General features: G+C 32.2%; 1 protein-coding gene across 1 annotated transcript in view; it reads left to right on the top strand.

The window, feature by feature from the left end:
• The first annotated feature begins 998 nt into the window (after positions 1–998).
• Positions 999–27,831, top strand: part of snx9a (sorting nexin 9a) — a 32,991-nt gene continuing 6,158 nt past the window's right edge. The window contains exons 1-15 of the mRNA XM_056476593.1: positions 999–1,279; positions 6,424–6,510; positions 7,423–7,497; positions 10,098–10,184; positions 15,019–15,118; positions 20,079–20,223; positions 20,311–20,398; positions 20,864–20,989; positions 21,068–21,185; positions 21,293–21,423; positions 23,857–23,960; positions 24,707–24,810; positions 24,921–24,998; positions 25,580–25,656; positions 25,885–25,974. Of these exons, the coding sequence (XP_056332568.1) occupies positions 1,268–1,279; positions 6,424–6,510; positions 7,423–7,497; positions 10,098–10,184; positions 15,019–15,118; positions 20,079–20,223; positions 20,311–20,398; positions 20,864–20,989; positions 21,068–21,185; positions 21,293–21,423; positions 23,857–23,960; positions 24,707–24,810; positions 24,921–24,998; positions 25,580–25,656; positions 25,885–25,974 (1,422 nt within the window). The 5' untranslated portion in view covers positions 999–1,267. The remainder of the gene's footprint in view (positions 1,280–6,423; positions 6,511–7,422; positions 7,498–10,097; positions 10,185–15,018; positions 15,119–20,078; positions 20,224–20,310; positions 20,399–20,863; positions 20,990–21,067; positions 21,186–21,292; positions 21,424–23,856; positions 23,961–24,706; positions 24,811–24,920; positions 24,999–25,579; positions 25,657–25,884; positions 25,975–27,831) is intronic.

The following is a 27,831-nucleotide window of genomic DNA, read 5'->3' as shown; positions in this document are numbered from 1 at the left end:
AATTTCTCGCAGGTGAATCTTGGTTTTGCCTAATAAAGGTGCATCTAAAAGGAGATTGTGCTATGTTCACATTTCTACTTTTGTTTTGTTTTTTCCTTGTGTTATGCAGTGCTGTCTTTTCATTTCTGTTTCACAATGATAAGACCGGGCAACAAATTACAGTACAAACAGCAATAAATAAATAAATAAGCCATACTTTACATCAGAACAGCCCTCCAGAGTACACTGTTATATTGACAAAATGACTAAGTAATTTGTCTGTCTTATCCGTACACAATGACACAAGGACTTGTCATTCTGATGGCACTGTGACACATTCATTGACACAGAAATTTAGTTTTGAGAGATGAGCTAAGGGTTTTGAGCAAGAGACTGGCTTTTGCAGGTAATCCATGGTGTTTTGCTATTTGTACGTGCTGTTTTGAGAAATGCACTTACTGTTTTGCTAAATTTCAATTACATTTCTCAGATCAGAATTTAAATTTTGCAACTTAAGTGACTGAGCAAAACTGAAATGGACAGGATACCTTTTCAATAAAATAAATCACTAGCTTGAAAATGTGACTTTACCCTCAAAGACCAGTAGATGGCGATCTTACCTCATCATGAATCTACACACATTTGGTGCAGATCCTAGCTTTATTTTTATTTTTTTCACTGCCATTACCTACTCTACCAGAATAGTGGTAGTAAAGGCTCTCCCTGAAAAGCCGTTCCTTCAGCAAACCTGCTCTGACACGCCTCAACCCTGTCAAAATACATATTTCCACTTCTACAAGAACACAACGGTTTCAAATAAAAAGTTTAATGGCAAAATTAAAAGCTTAAATAACAATATTAAGTAAAACGTAATCATTTTGATATCTTATACGTTTTCAAAAATGTAAATGCATGCAAAATCTAATGTTTCATTGCATAATGTCTCTGTTGTTTACTTGGGCTTTACTGGGCGGTGTGTGAGTTGGAGGAAGAGCCGCTCTGACAGCTCAATAAGTCACACATTTTGAGGCCAATGTGCTGAAGTTTTCCGGGTCTTAGTTAGGGAAAGAGGACGAAACATCCACGTTTTCAACGCCCATATCTCGTTATATGGGTCATATAACTGGATTTTGTCGAGCTATGTTTTGCTAATCGACAGCGTTCACTGCTGCATAACACAAAAACAAACGCGTAATTTGCGCTTCATTTAGGGAGAGAAAGGTTTGTTTTTACTACGTTTTTAGACCTCATATCGCATGTTAATGGTGATTAATATATTGATACCACGATGGCAGTGAAGGTAAGTTTGGGCATTACATTGGGATAAATTATTCAATGACTGTGGCGCGTTTGGTAGGGACTTCATTGTAATCAATATTTCTAGCACTACGTTTGCACCTTGTAGACATTGTTCTTCAGTGTACTTTATTAAATGCATAGTACTTTCCACGTACTAACCTAGAATCTTAAGCATAAATGAAGCTGAGTTGTATTTTCATGAAACAAATGTCTGTGTTGAATATTTTTCCAGAAGAACTTGGTAAATCAATATATAATTTCAATGTTCTTACAATATTTCAACTGTTTGGTTCGTACACAGTTTGAAAAGAGATTCGTGAACGAATTGTTCTATTGAACCGGATCTTTAAGTGAATCGTTTAAAACCGGTACACAAACCGGTTTGGACAATTCAATGACTGATCAAAAACGTTTTACTATGAGAGAGAGCATATATACACGCACATACATACTCTACCGGTCAAAAGTTTGGGGTCAGTAGGATATATTAATGTTTAAAATAAGCTTATCCTGCTCACCAAGGCTGCATTTATTTTATCAAAAATACAGTACAAATAGTAAACTTGTGAAATGTTATTGCACTATAAAATAACTGTTCAAAAGATGTTTATAATTAATTTAATAATTTATTCCAGTGATTTTAAAGATGCATTTTTAGCTTCATTACTCCAATCTTCAGCGTCGCATGATCTTTCAGAAATTACTCTAATATAAATTATTATTATTATTATTATTAATAATAATAATAATAATAATAATACTAATAATATTAATGTAATAGTAATAAAATCAATAATGACTGGAGTAATACTTTCATTTGGAACTACAATAAGAAAGCAGTTATTCCAATTTTTTATAAATATTTAACAATTTTTTTACATTTAATAAATGCCGCCTTGATGAACAGAATAATTTTCTTTAAATAAGGATAAAAAGACAAAAAATACTGACAATAAAAATATAAAACCCAACATTATATTATAGAAATTACAGAAAAGTAATGTGCACATGTGTGCAATTTATGAGCAAAAAAGTATTGTGTGTGTGTGTGTGTGTGTGTGTGTGTGTATGTATATACTATATTTAATCTCTCAGAAAAAAAAAATCTAATTAAAATATACAATTTTCATAAGTATGATACATTTTATAAATATACAATTTCAAACAGATCACATTGGCCTAGTATTGCATTCAAAATCCTGCTATTCGGCTTTCCTTAGGGTTTTAATTTTTCCATCAAGTCAAAATAAGTTTGTGACATAATGAGAGTGTTTAATAATCCACTTTAAATTTTACAGTAAGCATTTTGAAACAAAGAGTTACTGAGGTGTCGAGGACTGATTTATTGTTTACTTCTGTGCTGAATGGCCTGGAGACTTGCTGGATTATTTTACAAAATGGTCTTACAATACTGTATGTTTAAACCGATACTTATGACCTTGTCAGATTGTATTGCAATACAGTAATTTGGTTTCTGTTTATCATCACATTGTATACAGTGAAAAGATGGCAAGACCTTATAGTGAATAAAATAAAATGACGTATGCAGAACTAAGTTATGTATGTATGTATGTATGTATGTATGTATGTATGTATGTATGTATGTATGATGTATGTATGTATGTAAATATAGTTGAAGTCAGAATTATTAGCCTCCTTGTTTATTTTTTCCTCCAATTTTGTTTTACAGAGAAAATATTTTCTCAACACATTTCTAAACATGATAGTTTTAATAACTCATTTCTAATAACTGATTTATTTTTATCTTTGCCATGATGACAGTAAATAATATTTGACTAATTTTTTTTCAAGATACTTCTATACAGCTTAATGTGACATGTAAAGGCTTGACTGGGTTAACTAGGCAGGTTAGGGTAATTAGGCAAGTTATTGTATAATGATGGTTTGTTCTGTAGTAGACTATTGAAAAAATTTATAGCTTAAAGGGGCTAATAATATTGACCTTAAAATAGTTTTTAAAAAATTAAAAGCTGCTTTTGTTCTAGCCGAAATAAAACAAATAAGACTTTCTCCAGAACAGAAAATATTATCAGACATTCTGTGAAAATTTCCTTGCTCTGTTAAACATTTGGAAAATATTTTAAAAAGAAAAGAAAATTCAATTTTGGGGGGGCTAATAATTCTGACTTCAACTGTATATATATATATATATATATATATATATATATATATATATATATATATATATATATATATATGTATATGTGTATATGTATGTATGTATGTATATGTGTATATATGTGTATATATATGTATGTATATATATTATACACACACTATAGTGGTTTTGAATCAAACTGTAGTAAAGTGTATAATACTCCAACTCTTTGTTAATGAATACTTCAGCAAAGTATTAACTAATGAACTATTAAACTGCAAAGTATATTTCATTTTTTTATACAGTTAATTGTGGTGTATTGAAGTGTTATTACTATAACAGAATAATTATATAACTTTACTAAAGTATGGTTCAAACGCACTATAGTATTTACTGTAAATTGCTATAGTATTTCTTTCATGTGGGCACACATGGTTTGGTTTGAAATGTTGCTCTGTCAGTGCAGTTCATTTGAATAAGAATGCTGTGAATTCTGCCATATTATGAACTCTGGAGCACACCAAAGACTCTTAAGTTTCTGCTTTTAAAAAATGATATTTTGAATACTCAGAGAACCAGGTGGAGATTTATCTTTATTTTTTAGTCTGGAGTCTCTGGACTAAATTTTTCAAGATAGTAATCTACTGTGAACAAGTAGTAAGTGTGAAAGTGTGCACAAATGTGTGAACAAATGTGATAGAAAACCATGTGTGAATGTGTGTCTCAAAACTTCATCAGCTGTTTAAAAGCATTTAATGCAGTCGTGAGTAATATAAGCAGGAATATGGTCAAACAGTCAAGCCTATCCCAAATTGAAGCCTCTCAGCCTAAAATGCTGTCTAATGTAGTTAGCTCACTAGTAAGTCTAGGCATTAGATGATCGGTTTCAATGTTTACACCGGTTTGAAAAAGTCAAGGTTTTATTACCGCAAAAAAATTCTGTTTTACCGTTCCTAAGGTATGTACGTGTATAAGGTTTTTTCTTACGTGTTTGATTGTTTTAAAGCAACAGTATCTCCAGCAGAAAAGGACCCTCCATGTCATACCGTGAAACTGTGATATTTTTATCCAAGGTTTTAATACCGTCAGAATCTTATACCGGCCCATGCTCAAGTAGGGCTGCACTATATTTCATTAGGTGAACTGAAAATAAATACCAATGCTGGGAGATAAATGACAACAGCCAATAAGAATCAGTTTCTGCTGAGGTTTTAAAGTCTAAATGTTTCACAGTTTTTATTATATTTTAATTGGCTTAGAAAAGTATCTATTACCTATTTATTTTAGTATGATCATAAATATATTTTTAATTACTGATAAAATAGCATTTTGCACTTTATCTTGTAAGAAATCTTATTATCGCAACAGTACCACTTATCACCAGAGGTGGAAAGAGTACTAAAAACCATACTTAAGTAAAAATACCATTATTTACCTAAAAATGTAGTGCAAGTAGAGTAAAAGTACCTGTTGTGAATATTACTCAAAGAGTAGTATTACGCTGTAAAAAAAACTAATGCATTTACATGTAATTTGTGGATGTGTGTAAACGTAACATTCTGTAGTGCATTTAGTTATTGCCTGGCATGCACACAACGTCATAAGACGTTAATATATTTGGTTAGATTTAGGTTATGTCAGATGACCAAAATTCAATGTCTAGTTAGCATCTGAGGACAACATTATTTTGATGTCAAATGATGATGATATTTGGTTGATTTTTAGGTTGTGTTAGAAACTCACTAAATCCAACATCAAGCCTACATCTTAAACCAACGTCAAATACTGACATTTATTCGTCAGGTTTGGCAACCAAAATCCAACATCTGATAGACGTTGTAGTAACATCCACACAACGTCAAGCTGTAACATCATTACATGTTGATATTTGGTTGATTTTTAGGTTGACCACTGGACATTGACGTTGGCCTGACCTTGGGTTCTGATGCCAACCCAATTTTCATTTCCAAACAAAAGTACAATGTCAATCTGACGTCATGTTTACGTCTTGTGTCTGCTGGGTGTTTAAGGCCATTTTGGTCATCATACAGTAAACATCCATCATATTCTCATCAGTGACATGCATCTAAACTTCCTGGGTCAATGCGTGTAAATATTTTGGACATCTTCTTGGACACTTTTAATGCTTCCTAACAGTTTGCTGCGATTATAACTCGCCCATGTCCTGAGGTTGTTCATTATGATGTGATTTATCTTCTATGTGCAATTTAATTGGACAGGCAGGACTGATTTTTCTAATCCCCATAGACAAGAAAAAATAAAGTATAGTGACTGCAGGTTGAGAGAAAGTAGTGGAGTAAAAGTACCAATACAGCACTTAACAATGTACTCAAGTGAAAGTAAAAGTACACATTTTTAAAACTACTTAGTAAATTATAATTTCTGAGAAAAACTACTCAATTACAGTAGTTTGAGAATTTGTAAATTGTTACTTTACACCACTGCTTATCACATATTTTTGCAATATTGTGCAGCCCTACTTACTAGGTCACTGTGGCCATTCCTGTCAAAATTCCTGCAGGAACAACCTGGTGCATATCCTGTCAGAAACCAAACCCAAGGGAACCAGTCATTCAGTGTGCAAAGATTTGTCAGCATTAGCATTCAAGTGCATGTGCTTTGTGGATAAACACTAAATATGGAAAATTAGCTGACTCAGAGAAAACCAGTTTGAATGTTTTGGTCTACATGATGTTATGTGTTGTGTGAATGCTGGTCACATTGACGAGCCCTCATACTTGGGGAATGAGGGTATAAAATCTTCTAGCGTATAATAAGATGCCAAAAATGTGCTGTAGCAAAATGTTTATTACAGTTGTCTATTGTGCAGATGCATTAACAAGCATTAATTTGGAGGAGATCTGGTATAGCATTATACATTTAGCATGCATGGAGAAGTTTATTAGTCTGTCACGGAGGTGAAAGTTTTAGCTGTGCTGGACTGAAATATTCATGTAGTTTCTGTTCTGTGTTACCCATATGTTTGCTGTGGGCTTTGTGTTCAGGCTCAGGTATTATATGACTTCATTGCTGAGCCTGGCAACAATGAGCTGACTGTTCAAGAAGGTGAAACGCTTACCATCACTAACCAGGTGAGCAGATACTGAGTTGTGCTTAGTAGATGATGCATAGAATTGTTATATATAGGCATATGCACTACTGCTTTTTTGTGCTCAGTACCTTTTTATTTAGTTTGTTTTTGGAAGAAATAAAACATATATAGTATGTTGGTATAAAAATGTTCCCACTGCTTCCACAAAAATCTTGTTTTCTGTTAATAATAATGCTAATAATAATGTCTATACTGAGAAAAATATTACAAGATTAATATTATTAATAATTGTTCATGTGACTTTGAGGACTGAAAGAATAGCTGCTGAGGATTTTTTTTATTACATTTTAAAGTACATTAAAAATAGAAAATATTTAATTTGCTAGGGTGATCATTGTGTAAAGGTTAAAACCAAACAGGGTTTTAAGAATTAAAACGAAGTGTGATACAGCTTTATTTATGTATTAAATTTTGGGGTACTTTGTTTTTAAATGTGACCTTTTTAATTGTATTTTTAATACAATTTCAACAACAACAACAAAAAAAAACTATCATGGCCATTGAAATGTTATTTACTGTAATAATATATTAAAAACATAAAAAGAAAAACGTGTCAGTCCTTTTTAGCACAAGAATTATTATGTTAAATGATATTTAAGGATTACAGTGCAGTACCAAAATACTAATTGTAACTGAAATAATTAATGAATTACTTAAAATCATAATTTATCCTTTTGCCTTCAAACCAGTATGTTATTGCCATTGTTTTTAATGTCCTAAAATGTGATAACAATTTGCATTAGCACTTATTAATTAATTTATTTATTTAATGCGTACGTGTCAGTATGTTGTTTAATTTCTATGACATAAATGCATCTTGTTACACACTGAATGATTTTACTTATATTTTGTAAAATATTTTGACATTTTATTGGACTTTTTTTCCTTGCAGAATGTAGGCGGTGGCTGGGTAGAGGCTCAGAATTCCAGAGGAAATATAGGCCTGGTGCCAGTGGACTATATTGAGGTAACTAAAAAAACACCCTAATCATCAGCTTTGCTTTCGGTTTCACAATTCTGAAGAGTGTGGGAACGTTTTATAGGACTCAAGGGAGTACTCAAGGACAAGATCTGCTATCTAAACCACATCACTGAGCAAACTTATTGCATTTGCCACAATAATGTACCAACAACTGTTCATTTTTTCCTGGAGAATCGATTTCAGTTATGTTGTGTTTTAAAATCAAGGGAAATCTGTATTTCTCTGGATTTATCGGCTTAAATATAATGTTAAAATTGTTCAAGTGAGGTCTGATGACATTTCTTACATGATTTCAATAATAAATACGTAAAATGTCAGTGTTTCTCAAACTTTTTTCACCAAGTACCACCTCAGAAAAAATTGTCTCTCCAAGTACCACCATAATGACTGGTATTGAAATACATAGTAGGCCTAATTAAACGGCTGCAGCTCTGCACAAACGTGGCAGATTAATTCTTATTATTATGATTTTTTATTATTGTCAGCCAGTTTAAACATAATAAATAGTTTGAACAATAACACACAGGTAAAAAAAGATAAATAAAATGTCATCGTTTAAATTAAAATGTGATTTTAAAAGTGAATTAAAAATGGCACTGTTCTTAAAAAGTTAAAAGAAAACTGCTGTACTTAAATGTAGTTTTATCATAAAGTAGCCTATTCATCAAAACCTGCAAATGTTTCTTGGACCTCATAAATATAGGTTATACCGTTTGTCATAATATTTATATATATTTCTGTTTGATAAATTTTGAATTATTTGTATATCTTTGAAATCTAAACGTTAACTTGTATTTTAAATATTGAATTGGATTTACATATTTAAATTAGAAATTAGATCTGCTTACTGCACGTTAGAGTAGGCTATGTGTGTCAGAGAAGCAAGTGATTAAACTAAACCTGTCAACATTTGGATATAAAAATACGAGATACGCCCCCAACAACCGTTACAAGTATGGGGAGGAAAATAACCTCAAATGATAGAATACATAACAAACATTAGAGAAATGAAAATAAAATAAAAAGATTAGCCTATTAAAATAAATTTCCTGATCACATCGTTGTTATTGTAAGAGTCAAAGTGTTAAAAGTGTCTCAATTTTTTTACTTGAATTATTCAGCGATTCCTCCAGAAGGAAGCCTGCGTACCACTTGTGGTACATGTTCCACAGTTTGAGAAGCACTGTAATACGTCATTCATTCATTCATTTATTTATTTTTTCAGAAAAGGACACGGTAAATATAACATTCACAACATTTAATTTGTTGTGCTCAACTCAACGTTATTTAATCAAATATTTATTTAGTAACTTTTTGTTAATTTCTAAACTCTTATTTGTTGAATTTTAACATTTATTTCTAAATCTTCTTTCAGTTTCAAACATTGATATAGTGTTAAAGAACTGTCACCACTAACTTGATTGGTTTTAGGACTTTTGGAGCTGCGCATCAATGAATTTGCTCTTCATTGTTTGGACTATCAGCAATGAAATTTAAACCACACTGAACTGAACTAAACTGAACTTCAACTCTGAAAACTGGACTGACACAGTTTCAATCTACTAGAACTCAACATTGTAAAAGCGCTATACAAATCAAGATAAATTAAAAAGAATAAAATAATAATAATCGGAATTTTGAATGACATTAAATTTGGAAAAAATCTTATCATTTACTTACAGGATTATGCAACTCAAACATGTAAGTTTAAAACATAAATTCAGCGCTTTCTCTTGGTTTCTTCTTTTTTTCCATTGCTGAATGTGGGTTTTCTGAGCTCTAGCCTTATTAGAAGATGTAATATATAGTTAATCAAAAGTTTAATTAGGTTTTTGGCACATTTGTTCTCCAGATGGGGAATATTCCCAGATGTGCTGTGCAGCAGGTTTATCTTTGTAACATAATTACCAAGATATTTATCATATTCTCAGTGTGGCTTTCCTGTAGATACACACACAGTGTGCCTTGGGTGCCAGAATATTTTTATTATTATTTATTTATTTGTCATTGATCAGCATAGAATGCAACTGTTTTCATGCATACAGTTGAAGTCAGAATTATTAGCCTCCCTGAATTATTAGGCCCCTTGTTTATTTTTTCACCAATTTCTATTTAACGGGGAGATTTTTTTCTAAACATAATAATAGTTTTAATAACTCATTTCTAATAACTGATTTATTTTATCTTTGCCACGATGACAGTAAATAATATTTTACTAGATATTTTTCAAGACACTTCTATACAGTTTAAAGTGACATTTAATGGCTTAACTAGATTAAATAGGTTAACTAGGCAGGTTAGGGTAATTAGGCAAGTTATTGTATAACAATGGTTTGTTCTGTAGACTATTGAAAAAAAAATATAGCTTAAAGGGGCTAATAATATTGACCTTAAAAATTTTTTTTTTAAATTATATTCTTGGCAAAATAAAACAAATAAGACTTTCTCCAGAAGAAAGAATAATATTAGACATTCTATGAAAATGTCCTTGCTCTGTTAAACATTTGGAAAATATTTTAAAAAGAAAGAAAATTCAAAGAGGGGCTAATAATTCTGAATTCAACTGTATATTGTAATACTTGCAGGTAAACTCTGCTTCCACACAAGCACCAGCGACACAATACATTGATGCCCGCAGTCAAGGCAACAACAACAGTACGGCGAATACTCAGGTACCATACCACATCAAAAAAAACATTTGTACCTCTCATTTGTTCATGTCAACAGTCAAAATATTGGTAACTGTATCTGTTCCTCAAATGAAATGCAAAGCAGCCCTTACTAAAAATAAGTAGCTGCAACCCACAAAATCCACTATTCAAATTTCAGTTTTTCTTCTGCATTTTTGCAGCCAACTTTTACTAGAAATCCACAGTCATTTAATGAGAGTTATGCTGAACAGGACATGCACAAAGACTCTGTGTGACATCTGTAGTCGAAATCCATTTCCTCTTGAAGCAGGAGTATGAGAGTAAATGGGCCTCATTATAGCTCAGGACACGAGGACATTTCTCTCTCTCTCTCTCTCTCTCTCTCTCTCTCTCTCTCTCTCTCTCTCTCTCTCTCTCTCTCTCTCTCTCTCTCTTTCTTTGCTCTCTCTCTCTCTCTCTCTCTGTCTCTCTTTCTTTGCTGTCTCTCTCTTTTAGTCATAATAGGTTTTTGATGTCATCTTATTTTGTGTACATGTAGTTTTTGGCCATCTGCATACACTGAAAAAAATGATGCATTTGGATTTACTCAATTTAAACAAATAAATTAAGGTGAACATTATTAAAGCTAATTTGTTTCTTTCTTCAATTTATTGTTTCATATAATTTGTTTGCAACTGCTTACCGTAGAACAAAATGTTTGTAAATCCGATGAATCCTTTTTTTAGTGTACAATCTACATCTACATCATTCTGTTTGAACCAGCTTCACAATGTGTATGTGTGTGTGTGTGTTAGAATGATCATAGCAAAATGTATATCAAAAACTAGCTTTATTGTTATTTACACTCACCGGCCACTTTATTAGAAACACCTAATATTAGGTAAACCTGCCCGATAACGCAAATTTGTAATCAGCCAATCGCATGGCAGCAGATCAATGCATTTAGGCATGTAGACAAGATCAAGATGATCTGCTGCAGTTCAAACTGAGTATCAGAATGGGGGAGAAAGGTGATTTAAGTGACTTTGAACGTGGAATGTTGTTGGTACCAGACAGGCTGGTCTGAGTATTTCAGAAACTGCTGATCTACTGGGATTTTCACTCACAACCATCTCTAGGGTTACAGAGAATGGTCCGAAAAAGAGAAAATATCCAGTGAGCAGCAGTTCTGTGGGCGCAAATGCTTTGTTGATGTCAGAGGAGAATGGCCAGACCGATTCGAGCTGCTATAAAGACAACAGTAACTCACATAACCACTCTTTACATCCAAGATATGAAGAAGAGCATCTCTGATAGCACAACATGTCCAACCTTGAGGCTGATGGGCTACAGCAGCAGTATACCACACCGGGTTCCACTCCTGTCAGCTAAGAACAAGAAACTGAGGCTACAATTCACACAGGCTCACCAAAATTGGAAAATAAAAGACTGGAAAAACGTTGCCTGGTCTGATGAGTCTCGATTTCTGCTGTGACATTCAGATGGTAGGGTCAGAATTTGGCTTCAGCAACATGAAAGCATGGATCCATCCTGCCTTGTATCAACAACTCAGGCTTGTGGTGGTGGTATAATGGTGTGGGGGATATTTTCTTGGCACGCTTTGGCCCCATTAGTACCAAATTAGTATTGTGTCAACGCCACAGCCTACCTGAGTATTGTTACTGACCATGTCCATCCCTTTATGACCACAGTGAACACATCTCCTGATGGCTACTTCCAGCAGGATAACGTACTCTGTCGTCAAGCGTAAATCATCTCCGACTGGTTTCTTGAATATGACAATGAGTTCACTGTACTCAAATGGCCCCCACAGTCACCAGAACTCAATCCAATTGAGAACCTTCGGGATGTGGTTGAAAGGGAGATTCCTATCATGGATGTGCAGCTGACTAATCTGCAGCTACTGCGTGATGCTATCATGTCAATATGGACCAAAATCTCTGAGGATTATTTCCAGTACCTTCTTGAATTTATGCCATGAAGGATTAAGGCAGTTTTGGAGGCAATATGGGGTCCAACCTGGTACTAGTAAGGTGTACCTAATAAAGTGGCTGGCGAGTGTATTGTCTTTTGCCATTCTTTTTCTTTACAAAATACATTATAGTCAAAATTTGGACAGTATGTTTTTACTGAATATAAATTCCTTGTGATCTTAATAACCATTTGTTTAACTTATTTGTTTAAATGTATGTTGTTGTTGTTTACTGTTATGAAGCTTAATCTTGAAGGACCAGTTGTTTCATTTTAATTTTATTTAGTATTGATACAGACAGACAGACAGACAGACAGACAGACAGACAGACAGACAGACAGACAGACAGACAGACAGACAGACAGACAGACAGACAGACAGACAGACAGACAGACAGACAGACAGACAGACAGATAGATAGATAGATAGATAGATAGATAGATAGATAGATAGATAGATAGATAGATAGATAGATAGATAGATAGATAGATAGATTAAATCCTTGAAATAAATGGAGTTTTGATGGTTATCACCAGGTCTGACACTGTTAAAGGAATCTGTGATTTTTAAAATATTAAATAAATCTATTAAAATACGATACTTCGATCACAGTTCTTTCACACCAACATATTTGTCCAACTTTAAAAATGACGCACAAGGTTAAATTAATTTTATGCTTAATATACACTGGATGGCTGTAAACTGAATTTTTCTCCATAAGCCGAGGCTGGTCAAGTGTATCTTGAGTACAAGCACCCTTGAAGGAAAATGGAGCAAATTGTACAAGTGGTGAAAAGATGAATCTAACGACTTCACATTTCCATCAGCCTTTGATGACTCGGTGACAATCAGAGTGATCCACAACACCAGAGCACTAATAATGATAAACACATGAGTAATGTTGTGCTTAGTGGAAAATTGGTATAGACTGGTCTTAATTGGTGAGGCCTGGAAATGGGACGAATGGCTTTGTGTGGCTGGAAGTTAGCCTTTAGTAGCGACAAGGACAGGTCTATTGATGGAATTGGCCATTAAGTCTCAGACTAATGGACAGAGACAGACTCAAGAGCCTTTGGCCTTTTAGTTCTTAAAGCACATCCAGGCATTTTGTCAATGGGCAGATTTGAGAGAACTATATTTTTATACCTTACGTTCAATTCATCTGTGACTGTCAGCCATTTAGCCAAGAATGGAAATGTTTTCACTGTTGTCATTGACTTTGAGTAAACATAGTAATGGTTTCTACATTTTGAGGGTCACGATAAATAAGCTTTATTTGGATCTCTTATTTCATGTTTGATTCATAGTCGTAAAGTAATCTCTGTGGTGGAAGTTAGATCATCTGTGGTTTGTTCCGTAGCTTATACCGACTGTCACCATATTAAAATCATGTTCAAAAAGAGCAAATAATTTGTTATCAGACAAAAAATTGTAGTGAAATAAGTTGCAACAGCTACAGTGTATACCTTTTATACATGAATAATTTAATCTTCTTCATTGAAACTTGAAAGGATGCTATGATTCTAGTAGAACAGAGTAAAGTAAATATTAAATGAAATAAAATAAAATAAAAGAAAAACACTATTTTGTACACAAAAGGAACTGCTTCACCTTTTTTTCCACAAGAAGTCTCATTATCCTGCATGGACATTTCTGGCTGATTTTGGCCAATAAATGAAAGCAAGGAAGCATGTGATGACGGAGTTTTTGATAAACATTTGCACTCAATCTGCCATTGAGCTTTATAAGAAGCCAAACTCCTGCTGCAGAAAACATCCCCAAACCATGACACTTTCTGTCAGTTCAAGAGTTCACACTTAGCTGATGATTGATTATAAAGAGTGTTTGGCATGCTGTCCCCGGAAAGAGCCCTGAGCTCATAAGATCCTCAAGCCTGGGGCTCCCCATTTGCAGGGCGAGAGGGGGGTTTGAGCTCAGGTAGATCTCGAGAACTCCCCTCCTGTTTGTAGCTAATGTCCAATTAGGGATTGCTATGAAGAGATAACTATTTACATGGAGCAAGTCTATGGTACTGATTTGGATTAGTCAATTAACTTAAATCACATGTTTTTGGATGGTGGGAGGAAACCGGGGGACCCAGTGGAAACCCAAACAAACAAGGGGAGAACATGTAAGCTCCACACAGAAACGTTGACTGGCTTAATAAGGACTAGAAACAGTGACGTTCTTGCTGTGAGGCAACAGTGCTAACCATTGGACTGCCGTGTCACCTATAGGAAAGGAGGAGGAGTAGGGGTGGAAGGGGGAGTTCTTCAAAACGAAGATGACTGTGGTTTGGAACTTAGGTGATTTTTGGTGATTTAGGAATCGTCTGATTGGTGAATCATGAATTGGCTAATGCAGGACCAGCCGTGATCAATCGTAAGCACATGATCCTCTCGAAATGAGTTTATAAATAAACTTCACTTATCAACTTATATTCTCCACAATATCCTGTCGTCTAACATGTTTATTTTTTGTGAACGGCCAGACGTTTTTTGGGGGGAACTTAAATGAGTTAGTGACATACTAAAGATAAAATATTCCAGCCTGATTTCACAAGGAAACGTAACTATTTTACGCTTTGTCAGTTTTGTGGCTAATTCGTAAAAGTTCAGTTGTAAGAAAATGTACTGTTTTAAAAAGGAGACGTGGCACCCAACCCCTCCAATAAACCCAATCATCATTGGGGGATAAGCAAATCATACTAAATTGGACAATTGTGATCGTATGAATTCATACGAATTAGACACTTAATCAAAAAGTTACAAATTGCGTGAGATTATGTTGAGTATTCCAGAGATCTCCAATTTGAAGCGAAGGTTCAACATGGATGTTGATTTGTTCACAAGAACGAATATTTGTTGTTGTTGTTTTATTTAGGGGGTTAATGGAAATGAGGCTTGGACTGCCACAACATGGTCTAACAGCTACCCTGCAGACAACTGGAATTACACTGAACAGGAACCAGCAGGCAATAATGGTAAGAAGATATTATTTATAGTACAACCTTCATGAAAGTACTACACTGTAAAGAAATTCCTGGTTGCCTTAAATTTGTAAGCTGAATCAAATCAACCTTATGAGTCCATTGAACTTATATTATGTTTAAATGATAAAACAGCTAGCTTAATTTATAAAATTAAGTTAGAACATGGTTAACTTATTTTAATAAGTTACAATGCCCTAAAAACATATGCTGTCAGGAATAATTGATCATTGATTATACAGTATATGTGGACTACCCTTCAAACCTAGCAAGATTTGGTTAAGTAAGAATGATTTCTGAAAGATCATGTGACACAATGTTTATATACTCTTCACAGTATAGACAACACCTTAACATTTCTGATTTTGACTAATGTATACCTTTTGTAAAGCTGCTTTGGAACAGTAACTATTGTTAAAAGCTCTATACAAATAAACTTGAATAAAAATTGAACTTAGAATTGCAGTAATGGCTGCTGAAAATTCAGTATTGAACTCTGATAATATACAATTATTTTAATTGTAATAATACTTAAGTTTGCTAATATGTAAATTGCAATAATCATTTATTAATACAACATTGTAGAGTGTAAGAGACTTTCAGAGACCAACTAAAGACTTTGAACTGGAAGTATATAAGCTCAAGTAAATTTAGTTTAAAAAGTGTTTGCCAAATGGGCACCTTGATGTCGAACTGATTGTCAAATCAATAATAAAAAAAACGTTTAAAAGATGTCAAAAATGCAGGTCGATTTAATGTCAATAAAAAAAAAACATGTCAAAACTGTTTCGCGTGTATTCGGACACCAATATTAGATGTTGTTATGGCATCAAGGTAGTTTACATGTATTGTAAGGACACAAAATCCAGTGTAAATTTGGAATTGAACCTTTGAGATGAATAATGCTTTCCTATTATATTACTTTTTGTGTTGTTGTTTTGGTGTTGTTTCAAAAGGGCATCAATGTGTGGATGTCAAATGGACGTCACGTTTTGACATTAAATTTATTTGCTTTTTCGACTTTGACATCAAGGTGCCCACTGGGTAGTGATGCTATTGTTATTTCAGTACGTGTTCTGTCAATAAGAGTTACAGCACTAAGTTTGCTTTGTTATGAGAACTTTGAACTTTCTCAGTTATCAAGATCTTTCAGTGATCATGGATACAGTCATAAATAAGCTTTTTACACACTCAAGGTAGGCAAGTACTGAACTTGAAGTTTCAGTGGTATGCTATAATAATGACTACAGTTGTCTTTGTTGTCTTTGCCTGTTACACAGCTGAGTTGTTCTGAAACATGCTTCCCACAGCTGAGAGCAATATATTCACATTTGCACAGCAGATCCTTTTCTGGCCCCTCCACATGCATTCCAATATAAGAACATTAGTGAAAAAGATTTACATAACACTTTAGCTTACTTTTTGAAAAGGTTACTTCATTTAGAAATGCAAAACAAATGCACCTTTTTGTGTCCTATTCGAAGTAAGTTTTAAAAAAGTTTATTTACATGCTACTTTAAAGTTTTAAGATTGCTTTTGTGGAAAAAAATTTAAATGGGTGGAATAATGTTCCTTATTTAAAAAATCTTGTGTAAAAATGTGAATATAGTAACATTGTACTATCAATGCTTTAAATGTTGACAAATGGGTAAAACTTAGTGGTTTGGATTAGTTGCAGTGTGTAAAGGTTTAAAATGGCAGTTAATTAATTAGTATTTTGGGGCTGCATATACATTACCAGTTAAATGTTTGGGGTCAGTAGGGTTTTTAAATGTTTAACTCCTTATCCTGCTCACCAAGACTGCATTTATTTAATCAAAAATACAGTATAAATTGTAAAATTGTGAAATGTTATTGCACTATTATCAGTTATCATTTAATTTAAAAATGTATTCCAGTGATTTTACAGATGCATTTTCAGCTTCATTACTCCAGTCTTCAGAGTCACATGATCCTTCAGAGATCACTCTAATATTTATTATTATTATTATTATTATTATTATTATTATTATTATTATTATTATTATTATTATTATTATTATTATTATTATTATTATTATTATTATTATTATTAATGGTAATAGTAATAAAAGCTATAATGACCGGAGTAATTATTTCATTTGAAACTACATACAATAATAAAGCAGTTATTTAAAGATACAGAATCCTTTTCTGTAACACTTTATAACTACACACTATGAATCATTTATTAAGCATTAGCAAATAGTGAATTTATTATCTATTAAGCATTAACTCTACATTAATAAACGTTAGTAAGCAGTTTATAACTGCAGCTACAAATGCTGTATTCTTGACTTACAACCACATTTATAATGTGCTTAATAATTGTACTTTCATATTTTGTTACTGATTTATTTTTCGTTACTAAATTAAGTATTGGATTATTAACAAACCACTTATTTAAGCATAGCTGGTGGTTTCATTCAGAATGAGTTAGTGAATGATTAATAAACTATTCAAATTAATATTCATATATCTTATTATTCAGGCATATACTAATAGTTAATTTGTATGTTACTAAATGCTTTATTAACTCAACCTCATGTAGTTTTGTGACCTAATCTAAAGTGAGGACTATTTATGCTTTATAAATCCCTTATAAATGACAGTTAAAGGCTCGGTTAAATTCTAAACAGCAAAAAAAGAAAATAAACGACTTTATTAATTTCTATTCGTTTGAAGGTTCACAGATGAAACTGTACTTCAAATGAAAAATAAATATTTGCAACCTTATCTAAAAAAAAATTACTGTGCAGTTTAAACATTGCATCCTATTATATTGTTAAATTATTATATTTTTGTTGTTGTTTTATTCAATTGTCATATATGTTATATTTTGACACTCCTGTTATTCAGCAATATTTAAACTTTAACAGTTTTAACTTTAAACTTTAAAGTAATTTAACTTTTTATATAAGATTGCAAAGATTATTGTTCAATTGATACCAAGCCTTTAATTGTCATTTATAAGGGATTTATAAAGCATAAACAGTCCTCACTTTAGGTCACAAAACTGCATGAAGTTGAGTTAATAAAGCATTTATTACATACAATTACTATATGCCTGAATAATAAAATATATAAACGTTAATTTGAGTAGTTTATTAATCATTTACTGACTCATTCTGAATGTTCTTAAAAACCTCCAACTACTCTTAAATAAAAATGGTTTGTAAATAATGCAATACTGAATTTAGTCGTGAAAAATCAGCCAGTCACAAATTATGAAAGTACAATTATTAAGCACATTAAAAAAATCAAGAATACAGCATTTGTAGCGGCAGTTATAAACTGCTTACTAATGTTTATTAATGTAGTTAATGCTTAACAAATAATGAATTCATTAGATGCTAATGCTTAATAAATGATTCATAGTGTGTAGTTATTATAAAGTTTAACCATATTTTCTTTAAAAAAAAAAAAAGAAAAAAAACTGACCCCAAACTTTTGACTGGTAGTGTATATATTGTTAATATGCCCAACAAGTTATATGTCAAACTGAATAAAAATGTTTTCATTAATTAATTAATTTTTTTCACAATTAAGTAAAAGTGTAATTTAGATTAATTACATTCAGCTGAATTTTTTTAACTAGTTAAGTCGAAATGCATAATTTTAGCATGTTTTTTTTTTTTTTTGTCTTTAAAATATTGTTGAAATGTACTGCTAAAACTAATGACAAGCAGTAGTGGTACACTAAAATGCTATTTCTATTGAAACATCATGTATTTCTTGTAAATTATTTTAAATGTAATATTGAAAAACACTACAGTTATAGTTGGATCGTAATCATTTTTAAAACAATCGTTTTCACATTTTAGCTTGACAGTCAGCACAAATAATTGTATTTCTAAAGCAGTGCACAAGATTAATATAATCATTTAAAACACTTTTTTAAAGTGAAACATTTAATAAGATTTATTTGGTTGTGAATAAGAGCCTGATGCTGAATGTATTTAGCAACAGTGCTCATACACTGATGGTAAAATCAAATGCACAAATTGCATTGAACCACTTCAAGTTTCAGAAATGATACAAGTTGTTGTTGTTATTAAAATATCAGGAGAGTTTTAAATTAGTGCTGTCAAATTATCAATGGTGATTAATCTCCTTCAAAATAAAAGTTCAAAATATATTTATATTAATATAAATAAATATTAATATAAAAAATATATAATTATATTTACAGTTGAAGTCAAAACTATTAGCCTCCCTTTGTTTGTTTTTTGTTTTTGTTTTTTCCTTTTTTTATATATTTCTCAAATGATGTTTAACAGGGCAAGGAAATTTTCACAGTATGTTTGATAATATTTTTTCTTCTGGAGAAAGTTTTATTTGTTTTATTTCATCTAGAATAAAAGCAGTTTTGTTTTTTTAAACCATTTTAAGGTCAGAATTATCAGCCCCTTTAAGCAATTTTTTGTCTACAGAACAAACCATCGTGATACAATAACTTGCCTAATTACCCTAACCTGCCTAGTTCACCTAATTAACCTAATTAAGCCTTTAAATGTCACTTTAAGATGACAATGTCACTTTAGGATTTGTATAGAAGTGTCTTGAAAAATATCTAGTCAAATATTATTTACTGTCATCATGGCAAAGATAAAATAAATCAGTTATTAGAGATGAGTTATTAAAACTATTATGTTTAGAAATGTGTTGAAAAAAATCTCCTTTTGTATTATATGTATAGTATGTGTGCGTTTATACAAATATATTCATAAATATACAGAGTACACGTGTATACTTATATTATGTAAATACAAACTTTTTTATTAGATGTGATTTAATCACAATTAATCATTTGACAACACTATTTTAAATATATACTGTAGGTCCAGGTTGCTAACCTGAACATGTAATAATGGTTGTTAACACTCATGAATTTAAAGTATGTATGAGATGATGATTTGTTGTGTCGTGACTGTAGGTTCTGTGTATTCCTTCGATGAGGAATGGGATGATGATTCTGATGATGGAAAGTCGACTGATGGTTATGGAGGCTCGCAGGCGGAAGATGGGGGAACCATGCAACGGAGTGGAGGTCACTCCACAATGAAATTATCTCTCAACAAGTAATCTTTTATTAAATAATAACTGCTAATAAAACCATTTAACAGATGAATATTGAAAGATACTCATACAGACTTTATGACCCATAGGTTTCCAGGGTTTTCCAAGACCCCAAACCCAGAAGTGTATCTCCTTACCAAGCATGTAACTAAAGGAAATGACAGACTGTCTGTTTATGTGAGTTATTTGACATTGTCATGTGATGCCTGGCGATTGGTTGATTAGAGTTAACAATAACAGAATTTATCAGATCATAACTGAATAATCAACTTAGGGTTTGTTTTATATCAAGTGCTTATTTGTTAGGTACATTATTAAATGAATAGTTAGCTTTTATGTCCAGAGAGATAGAGAGAGCACAATATAAGAGGCTTTTGCTAGTTATGCAATGACGCTGCTTTAATTTGGATTTTAGACAATAAAAATTTGCTTAAGTTGAACCTTGTTCACTTAATGTATTTAAGATATAGAGAAAGAGCTTGAAATTTTTCCTTTTAAGCTGTTTTTTCTAAATACTGGAGATTGTTTTTTCTAAATACTGGGTGATTTAAATATTGAGGAAACCTTCAATTTTGAGTGAACCATTCTTTTAGTATGATTGCTCCATTTCACTGAGGAAATGCTGAATGTTTATTTTTGCAGCCAGGCGAGGTTGGTCCAGTATGGTTATATCCACAAACACAGTTAGATTGTGTAGTGGCTGATCCCAAAAAGGGCTCAAAAATGTATGGCCTGAAGAGCTACATTGAATACCAGATCACACCTAATGTAAGTTTCTTCGAAACACCTTTTATATCAATATTGGGTCTCTGCCATTTTGGCTAAGCTGTCCGAATTCTTTTTCAGACTACAAACAGACCGGTCAATCACAGATACAAACACTTTGATTGGTTATATGAGAGGCTTGTGGAGAAGTTTGCCTGTGCTTTGCCAGTCCCAGGTCTGCCCGACAAACAGGTTACAGGTGAGCAAAGGGGAAAAAAATCCATCTGCTTATTGTTTAATTTTGTCAACAAAGAACAGGTTTTTTGCTTGGAGACTGTCTAGCATCTGTCTTCCATTCCTCTTTAGGCCGATTTGAAGAGGAATTTATCAAAATGCGCATGGAGCGCCTGCAGGGCTGGATGTCCCGGATGTGCCGACATCCTGTAATCTCAAACAGCGAAGTTTTTCAGCTGTTCCTTAACTACAGAGACGAGAAGGTGCATTTGCTCAAATGTGTATTTGCTCAATGTACACTGCCAGTCGAAAGTTTGGAAACCTTGAAATTATTCAGGATTTTTGATTTTAGGAATGAGATGGTAATCGGTTTTAAGGTTTACCGTGCAGGACGCTTTAGGATTCGAGTGTGTGTTTACACAGACAAATACACTTAATAATATGTAAACTTCTTCAAACTGCGTTTTTTATTTTGAACACAACTAATTTTCTCCTAAATGAGCACAAACAGTTGAAGTAATGGAATGCTTTCATTATAAATTTGTGCATTAAATGACACCTCTGTTATCAAACAAAACAAAACGAGAAACAAAACTTTGCAAAACATCTTTGCATTCCTTCGCAAAACATCTTTGCAACATAACACAATCTTTGCAAGGGAACGCAAAAACTTCAATATATATATATATTTTCCTATCATTGTTTTTTTTTTCCCACCTAGTTTTTTTCCCCACCATCACGTCCCTTCCGAGTCTCCGTAGAAAAGTCAAGGTTTTAAAACCACAAAAATGTTTTGTTATACCAATTCTACAGTATATTTAAGTTTTTTTATTATGGTTTACATTTACGTTTACAGTTTTTATGGGTAGTTTTTAGGGCAACAGTATACTGTGTTCAATAGGGAAAAAAGTTTGTTGTTTTTTACCCAGACATTTAAAAAAAACTGAATTTTTTTATCCATAGGTAATCATACCATCAGAATCTTATATGGGTCCATGCCTAGTCTCTTTTTCACTGTAAAAAATATCTGTAAATTAATGGAAGTTTTCATTAATTAGTGATTCCTATTTTTTTCTTCATTCATTCATTCATTCATTCATTCATATATGCTTTTGAATTGCTTTATTGGACGTGATCTTTCCTCCAACATCTTTTGATGTTAAAAAGTTTGAAAAAGTGACATTTATTGACATTTTTTATAGTTTGAAGTGGTAAATGGGTTGGTGGTGTAAATTATGGTCAATAAGAAGTATTATGAAAAATGATGGTCATTCAAAATATTAAGGTCAGTAAGAATTTATTTATATTATTTTTTTTTACAAAATATTACTTTTATTATTTGATCAGCAAATTATTTAAAAATTATATTGGAATCAGAGTTGTAAACTAATATTTTATTGTTTAATTTATTCAGTTGACTTTTTTTTAATGAAGAAAGTTGTATTATTTATTTTAAGTATTTAAAACCACAATTTATACAATTCGATAATTATGATTTGATTAAGATTTATGAGTGTTTTTTTTTTTTCATTTTTTTAAATAAAGTAATTTTTGATTCTTCTGTTATTTCATTAGTACGGTATATGTTAGGGTTTTTTTGTATGTTTTTTATGGGTTATGTTTACGTTTACATTTTTATGGGTAGTTTTTAGGGCAACAGTATACTGTGTTCAATAGGGAAAAAAGTACTTTTTTTTACCCAGACATTTAAAAATAAGATATTTTAGAGCAGTAATCGCAATACCATGATACTGTGAAACAGTGATATTTTTATCCATACTGTAGGTTATTATATCATCTGAATCTTACCAGCCCATGCCTAGTCTCTTTTGCACTGCAAAAATATCTGTAAATTAATGTTAAAAGTTTTCCTTATTTAGTGATTTCTATGTTTTTTTTTTCATCCATTCATATATGCTTTTGGACTTTGATCATTCCTCCAACAAATTTTGATGTTGAAAAGTTTGAAAAAGTGACATTTGTTGGTTTATGGGTTGGTGTTGTAAATTATGGTATTAAAAAAACTGATAATAATGAACCGCAATAATAAAAACTGGTGATTTATAAACTACCTTTTTATGCTTTTTTACAAAAAATTAATTCTTTGTTTTATTTATTAGGCAGTATATTCTTTCAGACTACTAAAATGTCAATAAAGGTCACTTTGTTAAACTGTAAGTTGAGTTTTCAGCATCAAAAGTTGACAGAGGAGAGGTCTACATTATGCAATTCACACCCGTAAATAAACTAAAGTGTTAATTCAGAGCATGTTAATTATTTTTTTACAGTGTGCTCACCGATGCTGCATTTATTTTAACAATAAAACAGTAATGTTGTGAAATATTATTAAAGGTTTTTAGGTTTTCTCTTTCAAATTTGTACTACCATTTCACTAGCCTTCAATGTCAGATGATCATCTTTCAAAAAACATGTTACCATATTTACTGGTAGTTTAAATACACATTAAAACAATCACATTGTTTGACAAATCAGGTTGTTGCTAATGTTTACATTTGCTAGCTAGCTAATAGCTTTTGGGCTCACTCTGGGTGTTCGAAACAGAGGTGATTTTTCCCTCCAGTAATTCTTTTAAGAAATGTTTCACTGTTAAATATTAACTTTGGCTGGCGAATAGGTATGCTCCTCATGGCAGTCGGGTGTGTTGTAAAACATGTTTTGTTTGTTGTTTTTATTAGGAGTGGAAACTAGGGAAGCGGAAAGCGGAGAAAGATGAAACAGTGGGAGTGAAAATCTTCTCTACCATTGATCCAGAGCTCCCAGAGTTAGATCCTGCTCAAGTGTAAGCTGATATTTTCCTCTGAAATATATATATTTTAAAACTATTTATATAAAACTGTCATTTTTTCATGTTTATAATGTTAAATGTTAGTTATAATTTTGGTTAATTATTAATAAATGAAATATTCTGATTGGGGTCAGTTAGTTTTTTGTTCTTTTTTTTTATTTTTTTATTTACAAATGATTACTTTTATTCATAAAGCGTGGATTAAATTGATCAGCACTGACAGTAAATATTAAAATTATTATATTAAATTATATTAAATCCTGATTTGGATTCAGAGATAGATCCTGCTCAATTGTAAACCCATATTTTTTTGTTTTGTGAACTCAGTTTATTAATTTATTTTACCAAGAAAGTTGAAAGTACATAAAATCACTGCTATAAATTAATTAAATTAATACAATTAATTAAATTAATACAATATAAGAGTATTTTTTAAATAAATGAATCCTTGAATTGTTTATCAAGGATGTATTAAATTAACAGTAAATTATATTAAATTGTTACAAATAAATATTTTAAATTAATCCTGTTTTTGTGTGCTTACTCATCGCTAAATACAAAATAAAAAATACAAATATAATCTTTTGATTTAAAAGAATACGATTTAAACAAATTTTATTTAATTATTTATATATGTGCATTCTTTGTAAAATGTCAAATCTTATCAACAAGTGATATAATAAATGCATTCTAACATATTTATTTATTAAAACAATGCTTCTGTGTTGCTATGTTTACAGGGAGCAGAAGTATGAAGTGTACAATCAGTTTACCAGATCTATGGACAACAGTGTTAAAGAATTGCTGGCAGTTGGGAATCTTCACTGGAAAAGGTGTACAGGCCGTAAGTTCTCCATATTTTCTATATATTAATTATTATAAGCAGATGATTTCATCACTGTTACTATCTAGTGATTTGCCCATGGAAAAAAATCTTCTGTTTTGAACCAACAGCATTGCAAAAGGAGTATCGGCAGATCGGAAAAGCATTTCAGAACTTGTCATCAGTTTTCAACAGCAGCGGATACCCGAGTAAGAGCCTGGAGATTTGTTGGTTTGAAGCATAGTTCTCAAACTCGATTCCTGGAGGGCCACAGCTCTGCACAGTTTTGTTTCAACCCTAATCAAGCAGAAGGTCAAGATTACTAATCAAGGTGTTTAAGATTACAATAGACTACTAAACAGGTCTGAGTTGGAGGTGGTTGAAGCTAAACTACGCAGAGCTGCAACTTCCAGGAAGTTAGTTTGAGACCATTGGTTTAAGGGATAGTTTGCACAAAAAAGAAAATATATTAATAATTTACTCCTCCTTAAGTGATTCCAAACCTTTATGAGTTTCTGTTTTCTGTTAAACACAGAAGAAGATATTTTGAAGAATGTTGGAAAACAGTAGTCAATGGCTACCAGTTTCCAACAATCTCCAAAATATCTTCTTTTGTGTTCATCAGAATAAAAAGAAACTCATAATGGTTTGGATCCAATTGCAGCTAAGTAGATGATTCATTTTTGGGGTGAACTGTCTCTTTAAACATAGACATGTTCACAAATATTACACATTTTACACACAAAAATCTTTTAGTTCACCTAATCATGTGTTTGTTTTTTATGTTAAGGGGAATCAACTCTGACAGAAGCATTAACTGCAACAGGGAAAACGTATGAGGAAATAGCGGAAGTCATTGCAGCTCAGGTATGAAAAATACTTCAAAAACTGTTCAGTCCTTGAACCTCCACCATTGCCATTCACTCCTCGTTAGCAGGTTTCCTCCCTTCCTGCACTGCTGTTTCCACAGTTTGATAGAATTGTAACCATCAAGGCTGCACTGTGATAACAACATCCGAGATTGCTGGTTTTAGTATTGTCCACGAGTTTAAGCCGTTATATCTGGCTTTCATATGATAACATTTTGTTTGACAGCCAAAGAAAGATCTTCATTTCCTGTTGGAAACAAACACCGAATACAAGGGACTACTGGGCTGCTTCCCTGACACAGTAGGAGTTCACAAGGTAACAATCAGTGTGCATTAATGCATTTAGTAGTGTTTATTTAATTTATTAATGAGAATTTAATTGAATTGATTAATAGAATGCAAGTTATTCAGTTTAAAGATAATTGTGTTGCGTTTTTGAATTTACGAATCAAAATTCAGTGATGTCACAAATAAAATAACTGAAATAAAGTACATTTGGATTCATTATTCAGTATATTTATTATGTCATAAATTCTTCTTTTATGATTAATACATTTACTTGTATTCAAAACAGCAAGCAACTTACAATTCCCAGATTTTTTTAAACACTTATTTAAATGAAATAGTTTTAATAACTTATTCATAAAAGCTCATTTCTTTTGTCTTTGCCATGATGACAGTACATATTTCACTAGTTGTTTTAAAAGATACTAGTATTCAGCTTAGAGTGCAATTTAGAGGCTTAACTAGGTTAATTATATAAGTTAGGTTAATTAGGCAAGTCATTGGACAACAATGGTTTGTTCTGTAGCATTTCGGCGAAAAAAAGTTATATTTATATTATTTATTTATATATATTTATATTTGTTTTATTACAAACAAGCTTAGATTTGGCGCAACGTAACTCACTCTTAAAGGAATGTGAGATGAGACTCTGATTGGTTTAATGCACGTTATTCTCGAAACACACCCATAATTTATTAAGAGAATAAGCACAACCCTGTTGTCCCCATGCACCATAGTGCAAACTGTATTTTTCCATCCTTATAATAGCAAAAGTGGATTTGGACATGCCCATAATGCTTTTGGGCCATGCGCTTTAGACTTTGAGCCTAGATCGTTAAAATAGAGCCCATAGTAGGAAATACTGTGGAAAAATGTCCTAGTGTTTTCTTTTAAGATGGAATATTAAATTAGATAATGTTTGTAATAGAGAATGTAGTGGTGGAAACAGAAGGGACAAAATATTTTAAAGAACCACTTATAATTAAAATTATATTTCAATTGTTCATTCATTTATTAAAGGGCACCTATGATGAAAATCATATGTAAGCTGTTTGGACAGATCTGTGTGCTGGTATGTGTCCATATAAACACAATCTGTCTCTTTTTTTTTTTTCTTTTTTTATTTCCCACCGTAAAAATATCCAAATCCCTCCCATTTTGAGGCCCACGGCAAAGTGACGTAGGATTGCGGTTTCCCTGCCCACCGAATTGATTGATAGCCACGTATTAACATGTCACTGTAGTAACGCATATATTCATATCAACAAGACAGAACATGCACAAAGCAATTGGGATTAAAAGATCTGTTCGGCTCGCTGTAATCATCAATCATCATCAAATGTGATCAAGAATCAGTTTTACAAGTTTAACACGTTTTTAAAACGGTGCATGTTTGTAATGAATTACAGTGATTTTATCGTCTTTATCACCACAGCCGCATATCAGTACAATTATAAAAGAAGACGGTTCAATCCCGGTTCAAGGACGTTAAATCATGTTTATTTTGTACATTACCATAACTGATGTCCATACAGCAGTGGATACTAACGTGTCTCCTGTCACATTTGATGTGCAAAAACAGTGTAACGTTAAACGTGTGCACTGTGTGTGTGCGTGAACTTCGTAACGACATTGTGTGTGACTCACCGAAAGGCTTGAATTAACTCCACAACAAACACATCAAATACTCATTGGTGAAGTTCTTACTGTAGTATTTCTCACAAACGTTACTTGAGATCTGCTGCCTTCATGTCTGTCACTGTGGTGTTTATCTGACAGAGCCGGAGATTAAGGCACACTCTGACAGGCATGTGGGAACGGTGGGCGGGGAGAAATAGCATTTAAAGTCACAGGCAACAAAAACCGCTACAGTGTGTTCAGAGCAGAA

Source organism: Danio aesculapii, chromosome 17 (genome assembly GCF_903798145.1).
Source record: "Danio aesculapii chromosome 17, fDanAes4.1, whole genome shotgun sequence".
NCBI lineage: Eukaryota > Metazoa > Chordata > Actinopteri > Cypriniformes > Danionidae > Danio > Danio aesculapii.
The sequence above is the reverse complement of the archived record's forward strand: the minus strand, read 5'-3'. Positions and strand labels throughout refer to the sequence as shown.